The sequence below is a fragment of the Plecotus auritus genome, assembly GCF_963455305.1.
Source record: "Plecotus auritus genome assembly, chromosome: 2".
In the NCBI taxonomy this organism is placed as follows: domain Eukaryota; kingdom Metazoa; phylum Chordata; class Mammalia; order Chiroptera; family Vespertilionidae; genus Plecotus; species Plecotus auritus.
Window position 1 is genome coordinate 234,074 of NC_137771.1, and position 17,982 is coordinate 252,055.

The following is a 17,982-nucleotide window of genomic DNA, read 5'->3' on the forward strand; positions in this document are numbered from 1 at the left end:
CGTCCATCAGATGACCCGTGGGTCCCGCGACGTGACCAGATGTGCATGTTGGCAGAGCAGCTTGCCCTAACCCAACAGAGCCCCATCCCTGGGGTCCCCCAAGGCCTGGGCCACCTGCTACTTCTCTTCGTCCCTGGGGTCCCCGAGGGCTTGGATGTCCAGTGAGGTTTCCCAGAGCCTCTGCTGCTTGTTCACCCCCAGAGGTGATGCCGCCCCCCAGCCCACATTCGGGACCTGAAGGACCAGGGAGAGGTGGGCAGGAGGTGGAACCTCGGGTGCTGTGGGCCGTGGGCACCTGGGCATCTGCAGACAGGAGGTGCCCTCCCAATATTCAAACAGCACGCGGGCGGCAAGCGCAGCAGAGGTGGCCAGGACCCTGCAGGGGGGCGTGGCACCCTAGTGCCCAGGACAGGGCTGCCCAGCACTGCACCGCCCAGTGTGTGGTCCAGCATAAACGCTGTCTGTCCACCCCGCTCTCCTCCCTCACCCTCACACCCCCATGCCCCTGGGCACACCCCACTCTCTCCCTCTCCTCCTCCTCCATCTCCCTGGCCCCTCCAGGGGCCCTGCTGGTGGTCGGGGAACTCAAAGCAACGCCTCCCATCTGCAGAAGTTTGTGGGGGTCAAGCTGCCCTCAGCTTCGACCCAGGCACCACCCAGGGGCCCCACCAACCCTGTAGCCTCCCTCTTGAGGCCTGCCCATCACCCTGGCACCCGCTGGGCATCCCTCAGCCCCTGGCAGAGCGGGCCGGCTCTAGCAACCTTGGGTTTGTTTCAGCCAGACAGAGCCAGGGGACCCCCTGGACTCCACGCCCCCCCCCACCCCGCCCGCCCCTCGGCCCTGGAGTGTGTGTCTGAGAAGCAGATGCCGCAGCCCTGGCCTGGGTCCCAGTCTCCAGGAAGCACCTCCACCCCTGACACTTCCTGGGAAGATGAGGCGTGGGGGGTGGAGGTGTGGGCCTCCCCGCCCCACCCAGGCAGAGCCACTGAGTGGGGCGGTTCACAGCCATGGGCCCAGCCGGCGTGGCTCAGTGGTTGAACGTGGACCTATGAACCAGGAGGTCCAGTCCAAACCCCAGGTTCGATTCCCAGTCAGGGCACATGCCGGCTTGTGGGCTCGATCCCCAGTAGGGGGCAGATAAGGATCACCTGGAAATGCCGGAGGCAGCTGATCAATGATTCTCTCTGGTCATCAATGTTTCCCTCCCTCTCCCTCTCACACTGGAGAGGGAGCCCGAAACCCAGGCAATAAAATATATGTATACATTAAGAAAAAAGAGAACTCGGGCCGGCCTGGGGGGCGGTGTGCTCCCCCCAGTGCTCAGGACACCCAGGTGGGGGCGTGGTCCTGGTCAAGGATCCTGAGTGGCCAGGCCTGACCTTGTGGGCCCACTCACAGCCCCTGGGGGCAGCCAGGGATGGGGCCATGTTAGGAGCAAAAATAGAGTACTGGGGACTAGCTGTGGTTATGGGAAATATTACTCCTGCGCTGTTAACCGCGACTGCCTTGTTCTGGTGAAAGAAAGCACATTCTAACCCGGCTGGGAATTGTACGCCCCCCGCCCCCCCCCCCCCAAACCTGGGAGCCAACCTGGAATGCAGTTCATTCTCATTCAAGACCCGCCTATTACCATGGAGAGATGAGCCAGCTTCTCCCCCAAACAATAGATCCCCCCCCCACATAGCCTACTTCCCCCCTGTAATTCCTACTTCCCACCCCCCCGATTCCTACTCCCCCATGTAATCCTTGTCCTACCCTAACTAAGCAGCTGCCTTGTGGGGGCTACAGAGCAGATTTTTGTGGGTAACCCGCTGGGCTCCCAAGCTGCCTGCAGGATCGGAATAAACGCTTTTATAGGACTCAGCCCTGTCTCTTCTGAATGGACTCGGGGAGTGACAGGCGGCCTGGAACCCCTGGTTGTCCGGCTGCAGACAGCCCCCTGCCCGCCCAGGGCTGGGGCTGGGAGGGGCTGCATCCAGTCCTGTCTAGGACGGACCTGCGCCCCGCCCCCCACCGAGGGTTCGGGGCCTGGGCCGCCCACATGGCCAGTCGGGGCCTCCGTTACGGGAAGCGCAGGGCCTTCTCCAGCGGGTGAGGCAGGTGCTGGGAGGGAGCCGCTGTGGCCGGAAGCACTTCTGAGAACAGTGGTCTGGAGTTCCTTATCGGAGACTGAACTCCAACGGGGAGGGGCTGTGGTTTGGAGACTGAACTCCAACAGGGAGGGAGGGGCTGTGGTTTTCCGGAACACCTGAGGCTGCTCCTGCGGGCAAGGTTCCCAGGGTGGCAGCCTCCCCTGGGGTCTCTCCTGGGCTTGGCAGCCTCGGGGGTCAGGCCAGGTGACCAGCTCTGCAGGTGGGCACCCCCCCACCCCACCCCCGTGTAGGAGGCTGGGCTGAGGGAAGGGAACCAGCACCCTGAGTCTCCTAAGCCCCTGCCCTGGGCACATTTCCGGCCTCAGAACTTGGAGCGGCTCAGGCCTCTCCTACCCAACGCCTGGCTGCCTTCGAACACCCAGAGCCTCAGCCCCAGCCCCAGGCCCTTTTCACGGCTGAGCCAGGCTGAGCTTGCAAATTATGGGGTCCTCAGGGCTCAGAAATACCTGAGCAGGGACATACGCTTGCGGGGGGGGGGGGCGGGGGGGGCGTGAGAGCAGGAGGGGACAGACGGAGGTGGGGTGACCGCGGTGTAAGGGGCATCTGTGCTGGGGGAGGGGCGTGTGGAGGGAACATGAGCTTCCTGGGGCGACACCCCTCTCACCCAGACCCCAGCCCCACTCACCGCCCACATCCTGCCTTGGCCTTGGCGGCCCTGGAATCCCCCAGGCTCTGCGTGAACCCCCGCGGCCCCCACGCTGACGTCGGGCGGTGTTCCCACACACACGGGCGGCCCAGGAGGAGTTTCCGCGCTGAGTCAGCCCTGCCGCCTGCCCACTGTTAGCCCTTGGGGCCTGGGCGTGGGCAGGCCGAGGTGGTTTCGCGGGAAGATCCTCCGACGACTCCCGGCCCCTCCCAGGAGGCTGAGCCCAGAGGTACTACTTTCCCGGGGGCAGCATGCGCCGGGGGAGGGTCCCGGGCAGCCAGTCCGGGGATGGAGCAGTCAAGTGACCAGGGACCCCGCCAATCCTGGTCAAGCCCCACGGAGAGCTGGCTTCCCGAGGGGGTGGGAGGTGTTGGCTGGTCAGGTCGGGAGGCCTGGCCAGGAGACAGGCGCAGGGTTGAGTGCGGCGGGCTCTCCCAGACTGACCACCCCCACCTCCCTGATGTCCAGCCAGCCCACCCGCGTCTTTTCATTCCTTCGTTAATTCACCTGGACACTCACCAGGAACCTGGGCTCCAGGGAACAGTACTTCCTGAGCGAGGAAGCGGCAAGGTTGTCCCCACCCCCCTTTCTGGGGTGAAAATGAGCTGTGCTGTGCCGGGTGAGGGGGGCGCGATGCGGGGGTGGGGCCCACACCCAGAGCCCCTCTCCCCTCCACCTACTGCTCTGAGCTGTACCCACTTGGCCTACTGCCCATCGGGACGGGACGGGAGGGGAGGGCGGGGGCCTGGGCATGTGGGGTGCAGGCAGGTGGCCAGGAATGCTGACACCTGGAGGGCACGGCTCCTGACACGTCTCCACTGGCCGGCCCGCCACACCCTGGACCCCTGGACCGTGCCAAGGAGCCTTATCAGACCTGCCGCAAGGCAGGGAGGGGCTGCTCGCCTCTGCTGGGGGGAACCCCAGAACCAGGCTCTGAGGGAGAGGGGTCCTGTGAGCTGGTGGAGAGAGGGCTGGGCCCAAAATAGGCCGCTCTGACTACCTGCTGCCCCCAGGAAGCGCTGAGGTAAAAAATGACCTCGCCCTAGACTTTGGGCTCAAGAGTAGGCACCCCCCAGCCAGCAGAACCCGGAGCCCGAGCAGTGGTGGCCCTGAGATCGGACACGGGCCCAGGACCAGCCTCCTAGCATGTGCCAGGCATGCTGCCCACGGAGGGGCCTGGACAGGGCAGCAGAGCATGGAGGACAGCTGCCTGGCCAAGGCCCCCTCTTCCAGGAAGCCCGCCTAGCCTGGGGTTCCTGCTCTGGAACGGCCTGACCTCTGCCCCCTAACCCTAACCCCACCCCATCTGTCAGGGGCTGTGGGCACCGGCAGGGGAGGCCACGGAGCCCATGCCTCGGGGCCCTGTCCCTGTGTCCCCCCAGCACATGTCCACTCAGGTCCCTGGACAAGTGTTTATTGAACGCCGCGTGCAGCCTCCAGTCCAGGGAATGAGGGGTCCACAGCCCCCACCCCAGCAGGGCCGGCAGGGAGGGAGGCAGCCACAGCCCTGTCTGTGTCCCCCACAGTCCACTCACGGCTGCTGCCTCTTCTTGCACAGCCTGGGGACTCGCCACACTGTCGCCGTCCCCACCCACTTCCGCCGTCGAGGGGAGCAGGGCCGGGCCAGAGAGGGCCCCTCAGCAGGGCCCAGAGCCCGTGCTCCCCAGGGTCAGCCCCGGCGAGTTCCTGGGAGGCCTGGCTCAAGGTCCACGGCCAGCCTCACTCACGGGTGCCCCAGCTGGTCCTTGTCCTCCGACAGCGGCTCCCCCCTCTCCTCCTCCGGGAACTGGCAGCTGCAGGCGTCCTCGGGCGGCTGGGGCGGTGCCTCCAGGAGCAGCTGGGTCTCTGCGGAGGGCTGCGGTCAGTGGTCAGCGGGCAGGCGGGGGCCCGCCCTCTGCCCCAGGGCGTGACTGACCTGGGGACCACACGCGCTGCCTCCTCAGCTGCCAGAGGTGCAGGCCGAGCTGGGCCACCACCAGGACCAGGACGCAGGCGGCCACGGCCAGGAGGGCGGTCAGCGGGCAGCGCGGGTCGGCAGGCGGCGGCAGCACCGGACTGCACACCGCGTTGTGCGTCTTGTTTCCAGGGAACATGGTGCGAAGCCCAGACTGGGAGCAGCTGGACACACGGACACAGAGCTCTCGTCAGCCCTCAGCTGCCCGGCAGCCCCTCCTCACGGGGTCACTGGGCCGGGAGGGACAGGAGGGCCCCCCTGCCCCCCGGGACCTCCCGGAAGACCTGCCAGGACTCACTCGGCCCACGGTGTGCAGCGGCCCTCGCGGCCCCCGGAGAAGGTCCCTGCGGCACAGTCGACACACTTGAAGCCGAACGTGAAATTCCCTGGAGACAGACACATGGACAGAAAGACAGGTGGACGGGCCGCGGGGCTGCCGGGGGTGTGGACCCCCACACGCATCCCCCAGACAGAGGGCTCCAATGTCCACGGGACCAGGGCCTAGAGAAGCAGGGCCAGTGTGTGCTCAGTTTAGGGGGGCATCTGTCGGGGAGGCAGTCTTGGGGGGACCCAGAGGCCGTGGGGGGACTGTTGGGGGGCTGCGTGGAGGATCCCTGGGGGGACATGAGGAGGAGTAGAGCAGTGTGAGGTGGGGCCGGAAGTGGGGGAAGCAGAGGTCAGGCCAAAGCCAGGCCAGGCAGGCCTTCTGCTTGGTTAAGTGGCCAGAAGGCAGGAGGGCAGGAGGGGAGGGGCTGAGGCTGGCGCCCCAGGTGACCCAGACCCTGCCACTGTCCAACCAGGCAGGGTTCCCCTCAGTCTGCACCTCCCCAGCCCCTCCCATCAGGTAAACTGGCCCCAATAGGATTTGAGCTATTCCTTCCCAAAAAGGGGCTGACCCCCAGATGGGGCTCGGGGGCAGGCCTGTCCCCATGCAGATGGTCAGGGAGGGTGCAGGCCCTGCATGTGATCAAAGCCAGGCCTGAGGACCAACAGCCCCTGGACACCCACTAGAGCCCCTTCCCCCCCCCCCCCCCCCGTTCCTCGGACCCACCTGGTTCTGGATGGAGGGACCCAGGCTGGGAGGGGGAAGGACTCCCCAAAGTGCACTGACTGGGGGCCGTGACACTAAGCCACACAGGACGCTGGCGCCACCACCTGAGGACATGCCCATGTGCCCCCAATGGGTGAGCTTCCTTCTCTCGCCACTCGAGTGCCCACGGGCTGGGCTGGAGCAGCGGGGACTTACGGGGACTTACCGTAGGCCTTCACGCCCTGGCCGGGCGGGCAGGGGTGGTGCGTGCAGGTCTGGCACTCGGGGTCTGCACAGTGGAACTCGGACTGGATGCACGTGCAGGGCCCCTCCGGACAGGCCTCGGCTGGCAGGAGAAGGCAGCCCTCTCAGCAGCGGGGCCGAGCCCCCCTCCGCAGGGCTCCCCACTTCCCCGGCCCTCCAGGGTCAGGGGGCTCAGGGCAGGGCAGCCCCCACCCTCAGACACCACCAGGAGGCAGAGGGCACCTGGGACCCTTGCTCAGTCCAGGTGGGTCCCTTCCCTCCTGGACACCCACCCTCCTCCTAGGAGGCCTGGCTGTTTGCCCCCTCCACCCCCCTCCCACCCTGAAACTGCTCACCCAGCGCAGCCAGGAGCTGTCCCTGCTGGACACGGGGGAGCCCCCTGCACTGCCCCAGCGGCTGTCCCGCTCCCGGCCAGGACCCCTCAGGGTGGCGCTTTCCCTTTGATATTTGACCCCAGGCAGGCACGGGCCACCTCCCCTCCCCCACAGCCCAGAGCCATAGGTCCGAGTCAGGGGGCGAGGCAGAAAGAGCGGCCGCGACCCCAAAGTGGACAGGAAGCGTCCTGGGTGACGACCAAGGACCCACTGCCCACTCGGTAGGAATCGGGACCCCAGGAATCGGGACCCTCGCCCCGGCCCCGGCCCGGGCCCAGCCTCAGCTACTGGCGGGAGCGGGGCGCACTTTCACTTCTGGGGCCCATGCTCCCGACCCGGGAAGGCTGCCCAGCGCCCGCCTCGCCCGGTCTGCGCAGCGGAGGGCGCGCCGCGCCTCTGCGCCTGGAGCCGGCAGCCCCCCTCCCGCCCCCCGCGACCTCCCCCTGCCCCTCCCCCATCTCCGCCTTACCTGAGGCGCAGGAGCCGCAGCAGCGCGCGTCCCTCCCGGCCCCACGCAGGAGGCGGCCGGGCCCGCAGCTCGGGTCCCCGGGGGAGCTCTGGCCCAGGCCCAGCGCGCAGAGCAGCGCGACGCCCCACAGGGCGGCCCGCGCGCCCCTCGCGCCCATGTCCCCCAGCACCCCGAGCGAGCCGCGGGCTTTGAGACGCTGTCACGCCCCCACTGGACACGCCCAGGCCCCGCCCCGCCGCCCGCAGGCCGCCCCCTCCACCACCACCACCCGCCCCCCGCTCCCCCCGCAAGTGGATGGAGAAACCAGGAGCCCCAACGCGACTCAATTCCAGGGGCGGCGCAGCGCGGACCGGGCAGTGACCCCGGTGATAATCGTGGTCAACACATGTGACTACACGTCTGTGCAAACGGAATGCGCTGCACCCAGTGACCCCGACGCAGCCGGGACCCTGGTCATGAGGACGCGTGGGTGCAGGCTCCCGACAGGGACGAGCCCCCCTGGGGGCATGGCGGTAGTGGGCAGGCTGTGCGTGGGTGGGGGCAGATCTGTCCCTGCCCCTCAGTTTTGCTGTGAACCTGAAACTGCTCTGAAAAACAAAGTCTATATATTTTTTTCTTTTTTAGAGAGAGAGAGAGGGAAAGAGAGAAACATCAATGTTAGAGAAACACATCGATTTGGTGCCTCCTGCACGAGCCCTGACCAGGGTGGGGCAGGGAGGAGCCTGCAACCAAGGTACATGCCCTTGACCGGAATCGAACCCAAGACGCTCCGTTCTGCAGGCCCACGCTCTATTCACTGAGCCGCACCGGCCGGGGCACAGAGTCTATTTCTGAAATATTTAGTAGAGCCCAGCTGGCATGGCTCAGTGGTTGACCCCTGACCTATGACGTAGGAGGTCACTGTTCAGACAGGGCACATGCCCAGATTGCAGGCTTGATCCCCTGTGGGGGGGGGGCGTGCAGGAGGCAGCTGATTGCTGCTCTTCTCTCATCATTGATGTTTCTATCTTTCTCTCCCTTCCCCTCCCTGAAATCAATAAAAGTATTTTTTTTTTAAGAGAAAAATTAAAATTAAAAAAAAAAAATGTAGTGGAGCCCTAGCTGGTTTGGCTCCATGGATAGAGCGTCCGTCTGCGGACCAAAGGGTTCAATTCCGGTCAAGGGCACATGCCTGGGTTGCGGGCTCAATCCCCAGTGGGTGGTGTGCAGGAGGCAGCCGATCAGTGATTCTCTCTCATTGTTGATGTTTCTATTTTTCTCTCCCTCTCACTTCCTCTCTGAAATCAATAACAATATATTTTTTTAAAAATGTAGTGGAGACCAGCACCTGATCACTTGGAGTCCATTGATTGAAGCTTGAGGCACGTGTTGGGGTGACCTTCGCAGGGGTTCCTGTTTGTGCCCTTTGGCCCAGAACTGCTATCCAGACATCCCCGGCTGGGTGTGGGCAGAGTAGAGGTCTGAAATGTTATCTATGCAAAACCTGTGGCCACCAGGCCTGGAGCGATGAGTGTGAGCAGGGTGGGCTCCGGATGTAGGTGACAGATGGAGCTCTGAGTCATGGAGGGTGGGCAGTGCCCAGAGGTGGGCTCAAGAGGGGACCCCCATGAAGATGGAACTTGCCCAGGACTGTTCCCTTGCTGCACCCCTTGGCTCCTGGCTGAACCCCCTCCCACCTCACGCTTCCTGGGGAGAGGGATGGGCATGGGCTTTATATATATACTAGAGACCCGATGCACAAAGTTTGTGCAAAAGTAGGCCCTTGCAGCCCCAGCTTCGTCCAGAAGGTCGTCCGGAAGGTCATTCTGCTGTTCGGCCGTTGGGTCAATTTGCATATTACTCTTTTATTATTATAGATATATATTATTGATTTCAGAGAGGGAGAGGGAGAGGGAGAGAGAAACATCAACGATGAGAGAGAATCATGGATCAGCTGCCTCCTGCACACCCCACACTGGGGATCAAGCCCGCAACCCAGGCATGTGCCCTGACTGGGAATTGAACCGTGACCTCCTGGGTCATAGGTCGACGCTCAACCACTGAGCCACTGGGCGGGGATGGGCATGGGCTTTGAAAGCTCTCCTGGGTTCCCCGGAGGGAGTGGGGTGAAGTCCCTGGTCCATGAAGCCCCCAGACCCCAGAGCCCACACCTGCCCTGGACACGGCCACACCCACCAGGCCTCAGCACTGAGCTCAGCACCCAGCGGCCTGGGAACCCGTCTGTGGGTCAGGATGAGCACCCACACACAGGCTTTCTGGGAATTAGGAGAAGCCTCCTCCCCCACTTTGCCAACCAGGCACTTGGTGGGGTTCCGGCAGCTTGGATGCTCCCACACCTTGTGGGCTGTAGCTGCAGACACTGCCCATGGCTTAGGGCCCCAGGGAGCTGCTCACCCCTCCCAACCTCGGGAGCTTCTCAGCGCTCGGGATTCTGGGGGGAGGGCTGGGGAGGAGAGGCCAGGGCACTGGCTGAAGCGTGAGGCACCTGTCTGGTTGCAGCTCGGACTGCTGAGCGGTCCGGCCCAGATCTGCTCGCTCAGACAAACCGGGTCATCCTGGAGGCTGTGGAGGGCTGGCCTCAGTTTCCCCCAGTGGACTGAAGGGTTCTGGGACCCACCTCCCCCGGGAAGCCCGCCTAGATTGCTCAGCCTTATTTCCCAGCCCTCCAGCTGAGGCCCAGGTGCAGGGAGCAGGTGAAGCCTGCTGGGAATGCTGGGGATGGGGCAGTGGGGTCTCAGGAATGTGCCCTGGGTGAGTACCACGAGACCTTGTTCAAGCCCCTCTGAGACCAGCATGGAGCAGTGGTTCCTTTTCTGAGGGAAATGATAGACTCAGCTCTTGTTCTCAAGTCCCAGGATGCACCAGCCCACCTGAGAGAGGCGTCTCTAGGGCAAGCGTGTCAAACTCGCAGCCTGCAGGCCGCATGCAGCCCACAAGGAATATTTCTGTGGCCCAGCCAATATAACGGTATGGAAGGAACGTTTTAATACAAATTTCGTAACTTAGTTTTTACAATATCCTGTTATACATCATCTATATAAAAGCCTAAGCCACTGGCCGACCATTCAACCATCCGACCGGTAGCTATGACACACACTGACCACCAGTGGGCAGACGCTCAACACAGGAGCTGCCAGGCTGCAGTGACTTGGCAGCTGCGGTTCTCGGGTGACGCACCAGGAACCAGAGAGGAGGGAGCCTGAGTCCAGGGTGTGTCACCCGAGAACCGCCCTCTCCCAATTCAGGACCCCTCGGGGGATGTCGGAGAGCCAGTTTCGGCCCGATCCCTGCAGGCCAGGCCGAGGGCCTCTAAGTTATTAATAACGAACTACAACATTCGCTAATGACTGATTACTATCATCGTGTTGCATTCATTTCCCTTACGTGCAGGCGCACCATTTCTCTCCACTGACACCAGCAGCGGATGGTTCAGTGGCCGATGGCCGCATCATTGGTCTTGGACTGACTTGTTCGGTGTGCGCACAGGAAACACTTCGCTTTCGGAGAACAAGAGAAATAGGTTTATTTGCGTGACGCTTATTGTGCAGTTATTCAGTGTCTGGTAAGTTAATGGTCAAGAAGAAATATTAATTTTTATTCAAATGTTCTATTTTATGTTAACGACGACTCACGTATTTCAGCCCTTTGTATCCAGCATGTCTCTACCGAAATAAACCTACTTTTCTATGAAAATTGAAAGCTTTCGCCCTGACCGGTTTGGCTCAGTGGATGGAGCGTCGGCCTGCGGACTGAAGGGTCCCAGGTTCGATTCCAGTCAAGGGCATGTACCTTGGTTGCGGGCACATCCCCACTGGGGAATGTGCAGGAGGCAGCTGATCGATGTTTCTAACTCTATCCCTCTCCCTTCCTCTCTGTAAAAAATCAATAAAATATATTTTAAAAAAAAGAAAAGAAAATTGAAGCTGTTTTTTTTGCAGCCCCTACACTAAAGCCTTGTTTGTCTGGCCCATGGGGGCCTTTGTTTGGTATCTTGCTCTAGGGTGACTGTGGTCCCAGCTGCCAGAGGCTCAGAGGCTAAGGGGAGGCCAGGGGTCCGGGGAGCTCTGACATCTCTGTTCAGCTCTAGTGGGGGGGGCGGTCTGAGGGCCGGGACGGAACTCCAGGTAAAGGTGCGCCGAGCGGACCCCCTGCCTCCGCTCATTCTATTCACCCGAGGACATTTTCCCATGATTTTTAGAGAGTGGAAGAGAGAGGGAGAGACAGAGTGAAACATCCATGTGATTGGTTGCCTCCTGCACATGCCCTGACCAGGGCCCGGGCCGGGGAGGAGCCACAACCGAGGTGTGTGCCCTTGACCGGAATTGAACCCGGGACCCTTTGGTCTGCAGGCCGACGCTCTATCCCCTGAGCCACACTGGCCAGGGCTGCCCATTCCAAAGGCACGAGGGGCCGGGTCTGTGTGCCCCCGTCACCGGTTCTGGAAGCACCTGTCTGCCATGGCCCAAAGCCCTGCGCTAAGTCCCCGGCGGTGGGTGCTTGTTTGGCCAGGGGCTGGGCTGTGTCATTTGGTACTTCTGGGAGCAGGGGCGCTTAGAACCTTCTGGAATGGGCTCGTGGGGGGGCGGTTAGAACCTTCTGGAATGGGCTTTCTGGGAGCAGGGGCGCTTAGAACCTTCTGGAATGGACTCGTGGGGTGGGGGGGGGGGGCGGCGAAGGGGCAGGGCAGCTGGGCCGGGCAGAGATCTGCAGAGAAAGAAAAAGCCCACCGGAGAGGTGGGCGGGCCCGCGCTGCCCTCACCTGCAGCACCACGGAAACCACAGGCCGGTTGCGTGACGACAGGCGGGGAGCACCGCCCTTCAAGCCAGGACGACACCAGACACGGCCGTGCCCGCAGCTTCCTTCCTGTCCCGCTGCCGGGGAAGGCCTCGGGCCTGTGGTTTCCACGAGGGGCAGGGGCCCTGTTCCACTCGCTCATGAGCAGTCAGTCCTGTTTTCGTATCATTTCACGTCGGCTCACAGGTGGCCGTGTTGGCGGCCGTGAGGGCCCCACGGGGGAGTCTGTCGTAACAGAAGGGCTGGGGGCCCGGTGGGGACACGCCCGGGGGTGCCCATGGGCCCCGGGATTGAGGGGGGGACATAGCTCAACACCCCGCCCCCAGAGAAGAGAAAGTCGGGGTGATCAGCAGAGCCAGGCATGGACCAGGGTGCGTAGAGCAATGAGAAGGCGGCCAACATGGAGTGGCTGGGCTGGGGTGGGTTTGGGGAGGAACCCCAAGGTCTGGCCCCTCCTTCAGGTCCCACTTGGGGGCCACTGTCCCCGGTTCTAGCTCTGGGCGCTCGGGGAGCTGACGAGAGGATGACGGCTCCTTCCCTTTGCAGCCGGAGGTTCCAGGGGCGGAGCCAGGGGTTTGAGAAGGGAAAGGTCGGAGGCCTCGGGGGCAACTTCGGGGAGAAAGCTGGCCCGGGCGGGGGTGGGGGGCACCGAGGCTCCGCCAACACCAGAGCGATGCCTCCCAGCTGCACCCCCTGCGGCTCCTCAGGCAGGACGCACAGCAGATGGCAGTCCTGGCTGGTGGGACTGGCAGGGACGGGGAGCAGGGCGGGGGAGGGGGGAGCAGGTGTCCCTGAGCCGGTCTTTGCCAAGTGCACCCCGTGGGCTCCCCACAGGTACCGGCCTCCACGTCCCCCCCAGGTACTGGACGTCTGTTTCCGATGCCCTCTCGGCAGCTCCTCCGTGTTCCTGACGGGTGAGGGCCCCCCCCCCTACCCCCCAGCTGGGGCTTGTGGTCTCGCTCCCTTCCGCGTTTCCACGGCGGATCCCGGCTTCCTGTCACGTTCCGCCTTCAGTGCAGCGGAGGCGGTGCGTGCAGGAGGGACGCTGAGGGGGGCGCCTGCACCCCCAGGATGCTGCCTGAGGGGCCACCATGTGTGGGCGCAGGCGTAGCCCGTGCCCGCTGCCCGCGGTGCCTCTGAAGGTGCCACACCGTCTCCGTCCACCTGCCGCCGGTGGAGGCTTGGGTTCCCTTCGGGACCTCCCGTTCCCGGCCCCTCCGCCACACACACACACTCACTCACTCACTCACACACCCCCGTTTCCCTCCTGCAGGATGGCCGTGTGGCCGCCACGAGGACCTGGGTGGTGCTTGTCCCTGGGGGGCCTGCCGGGGTGGGAGGGGTGCTGGTCCCCACACACTCGGGCCGCAGGCGTGGGTCTGCGGGGCCAGGAGGAGGAGGAAAGGGCAGGGGCTGGGGCACGGGACCGCCTCTGTGCCCCTTTGGGACTGGCCTGGGCTCCCCGTGCCCCAGCCCTTGCACTGGGGCCACGGGCCTCGTGTGGGGCCTGGGGACTCACCCTCATTTAGGGTCTCGTTGTCTGATTGCCAGGACCTCTGCCTGGGCCTCCATGACTCCTACAGGTCCTGAGGGTTCACCAGAGCCCCTCCCACAGCCCGGCCTCAGCCGCCGCCAGCCAGGGTGGCCAGGTCCCAGCCCCCAGGAATGCCAGTCCCAGCCATGGGCACCCAGACAGACCCACATCTGCCAGCAGCGTTTATTGGGGTTACCACCTGGGTGGGGAGTATGCACGGCATACATAGCAGGCCCAGGTGCCGGCCCAGAAGCACCGAGAATGGTGCGGGGCAGGGACAGGCGCTGGGAGCCGGACACAGGGGTGACGGGATGCGGTGACAGCGATGGGGTGACGTGTACCAAGGGGGGCGGCCTGCGCCTGGGGACACCCCACCCCCTGGCCTGGGAGGGCACAGCCGCCCCAGAGATGTGCTCAGAATTTGGCCAGCATGGAGTGGGCGTCCGAGTGCTCCTCCTGAATGGGCTTACGGAAGCTGTGGCCTCCTGGGGAGGGGAGAGGGCGGAGGTGAGAGGCCGTGGCCTCCTGGGCAGGGGAGGGGGCAGAGGTGAGAGGCCGTGGCCTCCTGGGGAGGGGAGAGGGTGGAGGTGAGAGGCCGTGGCCTCCTGGGGAGGGGAGATGGCAGAGGTGAGAGGCCGTGGCCTCCTGGGCAGGGGAGGGGGCGGAGGTGAGAGGCCGTGGCCTCCTGGGGAGGGGAGAGGGCAGAGGTGAGAGGCCGTGGCCTCCTGGGCAGGGGAGGGGGCAGAGGTGAGAGGCCGTGGCCTCCTGGGGAGGGGAGAGGGCGGAGGTGAGAGGCCGTGGCCTCCTGGGGAGGGGAGAGGGCGGAGGTGAGAGGCCGTGGCCTCCTGGGGAGGGGAGAGGGCGGAGGTGAGAGGCCGTGGCCTCCTGGGGAGGGGAGATGGCAGAGGTGAGAGGCCGTGGCCTCCTGGGGAGGGGAGATGGCAGAGGTGAGAGGCCGTGGCCTCCTAGGCAGGGGAGGGGCCGGAAGTGAGCCCCTCGGCCTTCAGGGGTCGGCTGGGCCGCGCAGCACTCACCGGGGAGCTTGGGGGTGGCGGGCGGCCTCCAGGCCCTGTAGTGCAGGAGCAGGACCAGGGCGGCAGCCACGGGGGCCAGCAGGCCCAGGCCCAGCCCCAGCCCCAGGACAGCGGCCAGCTCGGGGCCTGTGGGGAGCAGCGCTGTAGTGAGGTCACCGCGGAGGCCAGGGCAGCCCCACCCACCCCCACCTGCCCTCCCTCCTACTCCCATGCCCCACGGGGCTAGGACCCTGCTGGGTGAGGCTGGGCGCCCTTACCCCTGGGGGGCTCTGTGGGGGGGCTGGTGGGCGGCTGTGAGGTCAGGGTCCAGGTGGTGGTGGGCTGGGTGGTAGAGGGCCGGGTTGGGGGGCCCTGGGTCTCCGAGGGCTGGGGGGCAGGGGGTGTCCTGTCCTCGCAGACGGCGTCAGAGCTGTTGCTGGCGGCCCGCAGGGTGTCCTTCCCCGCCAAGCTGCAGCTGAGGGCGGGTGTTGTCAGGCCCAGCCAGTCCCCCTCCTCTTGATGGACCGACGCCCGGGACTGGCCGGGCCTGTGGAGACTGCGTCCCTGCCACCCCTCAGCCTGGCCCCACCCTCAGGGTCTCCAGGGCCTGCACACCCCACATCCCCTCGCTCACTCTGCTCCCCACTGGCTCCTGCCAGCCCTTCACCCACCCCTGCCCCACCACCAAGTCCCAGTACAGCTCCCAGCGTGGCGAGAGGGCCTCCCCCAGCCCCGGGTCCTGGGCTGGTCTCCCTGCTCCCCACACAGCCCAGCGGGGGGCCGTGGGCCAGGACGAGGCTGGGCCAGGGCTGGGCAGGGCGATGGGCCCCCGTGGGGGATGCTCACTTGGTCCAGGGTCTGCAGGCCTCGTTGCTGCCCGGGGAGAAGTGTCTGGGAGGGCACGGGGCACAGGCTGCAACAAAGACCGAGACGGCCATGGTGGCGGCCGGGCTGTGCAGCTGGGCTCTCCCCCTCGGCCCTGGAAGCCTTCCTGCCTGCGTCCCACCCACTGGCCCCGACCCGGAGCCCCCACCCCGCACCCCATCTTGGCATGGCCTGTGGGGAAGGCGCTGGGCCGGTCGGAGTGCCGGCAGTGGGTGGCAGCGTGTGGTGGGGGCATGGCCCGCCGCCCGGCTCACCGACTCCTCGCTTGAAGCCGCCGTGGGGCTGGGTGCCAGGCCGGCAGCTGCACACAGTGTCGCTCGTGGGGGTGCACGCCCGCTTGGTTTCGCTCCCGCTTCCTGGGGGCACAGGGGGGCTGCAGGACCAGCCACGCCCAGAGCCCCTCCCTCAGGCCCGCAGCTCCCTCGAGGCCAGCGGCTCCTCGTTCCCTCTGCCCCGGACGCTGCGTCGGGCCTGGCCACGTGGCGCGAGAGGCCCGCGGCCGCCTGGCTCCCTGCCCACCCTTGCCCAGCCTCGCCCAGCCTCCAGAACCCCCCTCGCCACATGCCAGCATGTTCCCACCCCGCCCCTCGGTCTCCGCCCCGGGGAGGAGGGGATGCCAGGGGACCCCGGCGGGGCGCCCCGCTGTGGTTTGGGGTTTGGGGTTTGGGGTTTGCGGCCTGGGGTTTGGGGGGCTCACGCTCGTTGCACTGAGTGCAGGGCCTGCAGGGCTCGTAGTTGGGGGCCTCGTTGTAGGAGCCGAGGGCGCACGCCCGGCACACGGTGTCCTGGGCCTCGGTGCAGCGTCTCTCCATCCCGAACCCTGTGGGGTGTGGGCTCGCTAGGCCTGGCCTGGTCCCAGGTCCCACCCCTGCCTGTCCCCAACCCCGTCACCCCGCGTCCGTGGTCCCACGACACCCACAGCCCTCACACCTCCCGCCGTCTGCCCACACCCCACCCGTGTGCGTCTTCTCCTCAGGCCCACGTCCTCCAGGCGCCCGTCCCCCGCCCACGGCAGGGCGGCTCACCTGGCTGGCAGTCATGGCAGCACTTGGTGCCCAGAGGGTAGGTGTTCCCGGTGCAGGTGAGCTTGGTGGCGGAGCCCAGCGCCAGCCCCAGGAGCAGGAGGGCGGACGGTGGAGCCCAGGGCCGCTGAGCGCCCACACACATATCTCTGCCTCGGCAGCTGGGCAGGAGACTGTGTGTGTTCCTTGCAGGATGTGACTATAAAGGCTGGGGGAGGGGCGGGGAGGGGGCGGAGAGGAACTAAGGACACCCTCCACGACCTCAGGCTCGACCCTCCCACCCCGTGCAGACCTGGCCAGAGTGAGGACCCCGGGGCGGGCTGGTCCCCGATGTCTGGTCTGCACCCACCCGCACACCAGCCCGCCCACACCGTCCCGCCAGGAGGTGGAGCCCGTGGCTGGTGCCTGGCTGTCCACTGCCCCACCGGCCGCACTGCCTGGACAGATCTCGGGCCCTCACACTCGCTCCTCTGGACACTGTCCCTACCACAGGGCAGACCCTCAGGAGGCGTGGGGGCGCCCAGCATGCCAGGCCTCACCCTCACAGAAGGCGCCCAGAGCACACGAGGAGCCGAGGCAGTCAGGAGGCAGGGCCCTGGGTCAGGGGCGGGCAGTGGCCAGCCGTGTGGGCTGCAGCCACGAGAGCAGGTGCCTGTGTGCAGCCGCATCTGAGCCCCGCGGGTGTGAGGGGCTAGTGTCACCAGGTCCACATGGGAGCCCTGACCCCACACGACTGGCCTTGTTGCAAGGAGAGGGATGGCCACGCGAAGACATGGCAGGTGGCCGCCAGCCTGGCTGACACCAGGTGTGGGAGCCCAGACGGGGCCGAGGCAGAAGCATCTTCACCCAGGCCCCCTCCCTGCTCCCGGGCCGGCCGGCCGGACCCAGCCATGCCGCTGAGCAGGTCCGCCCGCTCCGGGTGACGGGCCTGGGAGCATGTGTGGGCCGTGTCCCTGTGTGCGTGGTGTGTCGCTGGCCCACATGCTGGAGCGTGTGGCTGCTCCCCAGCTCCACCGAACAGACGACGGATGGTCCAGCCGACGGTCCCAGGAGCACACGGTGGCCTCAGACGGGGCCTAGGCAGCCCCAGGATGGGTGGCCGCCAGGTGTGTAAAGGTGGAGTGAGCACAGACACATGTACACATGCATGCACACGTGCACGCACCACGCACACGTGCGCACATGCACGCACGTCTGGCATCGCTGGGCGCCGGCGGCTGGGGCGGCTCAGCTGGTTGTTTTTGTGCCTTTTAAGTCGTGCCGGGGCCCAGGCTTACCTACTCGACAGCTAATTTAAGAAGTTTCCCAGAGAGAAGCCTCCCACAGGACCGAGGGCCCGGAAAGTCCCTCCTGCCGGCAGCTCAGGTAGAAGCAGTTCCCGGCCCACCTGCGGGAAAGTCCCCACGACAGAGCGCCGCGGGCTCAGCCCTCCTGAGCCTCTGCAGGGAGAGGGTCCCCAGGGAGAGGGCAGCCTGGTGAGCGTGTGTGCGTGTGCCCCATCTCCCGGGACGGTGAAAGCATTTTTCTTGCCAAATAAAGAAAACCGTAGCCTCTGAGGCTGCTGTGCCTCGGGGTCTGCGGCGGCACCCTCTCCTTCCCAGGGACCTGCGTGGGGCCCTGCCCCCCAGCTGTGTGGGTCTCTCACCTGAGGTCCCCACGCCGGGCCCACGTGCGAGGCGTCTGCTCACAGGTGACCCGTGGGCACTGACAGCGGCCCGTCACTGCAGGCCCAGCCTCCGGCCCGGGGTCCAGCTGATCAGGTGCTCACACCTGCTCTCCCCCGCCCCACCTGGGCCTGGCCCACCACCTCCCTCCACCACGAGCTTCCCCCTGCCCCACTTC

General features: G+C 65.6%; 2 protein-coding genes across 3 annotated transcripts; both read right to left on the bottom strand.

Moving 5' to 3' along the window:
• Positions 1-4,199: 4,199 nt before the first annotated feature.
• On the bottom strand, positions 4,200-7,104 carry TNFRSF18 (TNF receptor superfamily member 18). The gene is made up of 5 exons (XM_080655988.1): positions 6,892-7,104; positions 6,011-6,130; positions 5,053-5,140; positions 4,716-4,918; positions 4,200-4,645 (listed from the first exon to the last, which is right to left on the bottom strand). The coding sequence occupies exons 1-5, from the start codon at positions 7,046-7,048 to the stop codon at positions 4,524-4,526; spliced, it is 690 nt and encodes a 229-aa protein (XP_080512114.1). The 5' UTR covers positions 7,049-7,104; the 3' UTR covers positions 4,200-4,523.
• A 6,281-nt stretch (positions 7,105-13,385) lies between these two features.
• TNFRSF4 (TNF receptor superfamily member 4) lies at positions 13,386-17,430 on the bottom strand. 2 transcript variants are annotated; one of them, XM_080656092.1, is made up of 7 exons: positions 16,144-17,430; positions 15,816-15,938; positions 15,373-15,474; positions 15,080-15,146; positions 14,512-14,708; positions 14,255-14,380; positions 13,386-13,705 (listed from the first exon to the last, which is right to left on the bottom strand). In XM_080656092.1, exons 1-7 carry the CDS (start codon positions 16,283-16,285, stop codon positions 13,635-13,637), a joined length of 828 nt encoding a protein of 275 aa, XP_080512218.1. In that variant the 5' UTR covers positions 16,286-17,430; the 3' UTR covers positions 13,386-13,634. The 2 variants fall into 2 exon arrangements, with proteins under 2 accessions (XP_080512218.1, XP_080512217.1); XM_080656091.1 differs by having other exon boundaries at positions 14,255-14,395; positions 16,144-16,388.
• Positions 17,431-17,982: the final 552 nt, after the last annotated feature.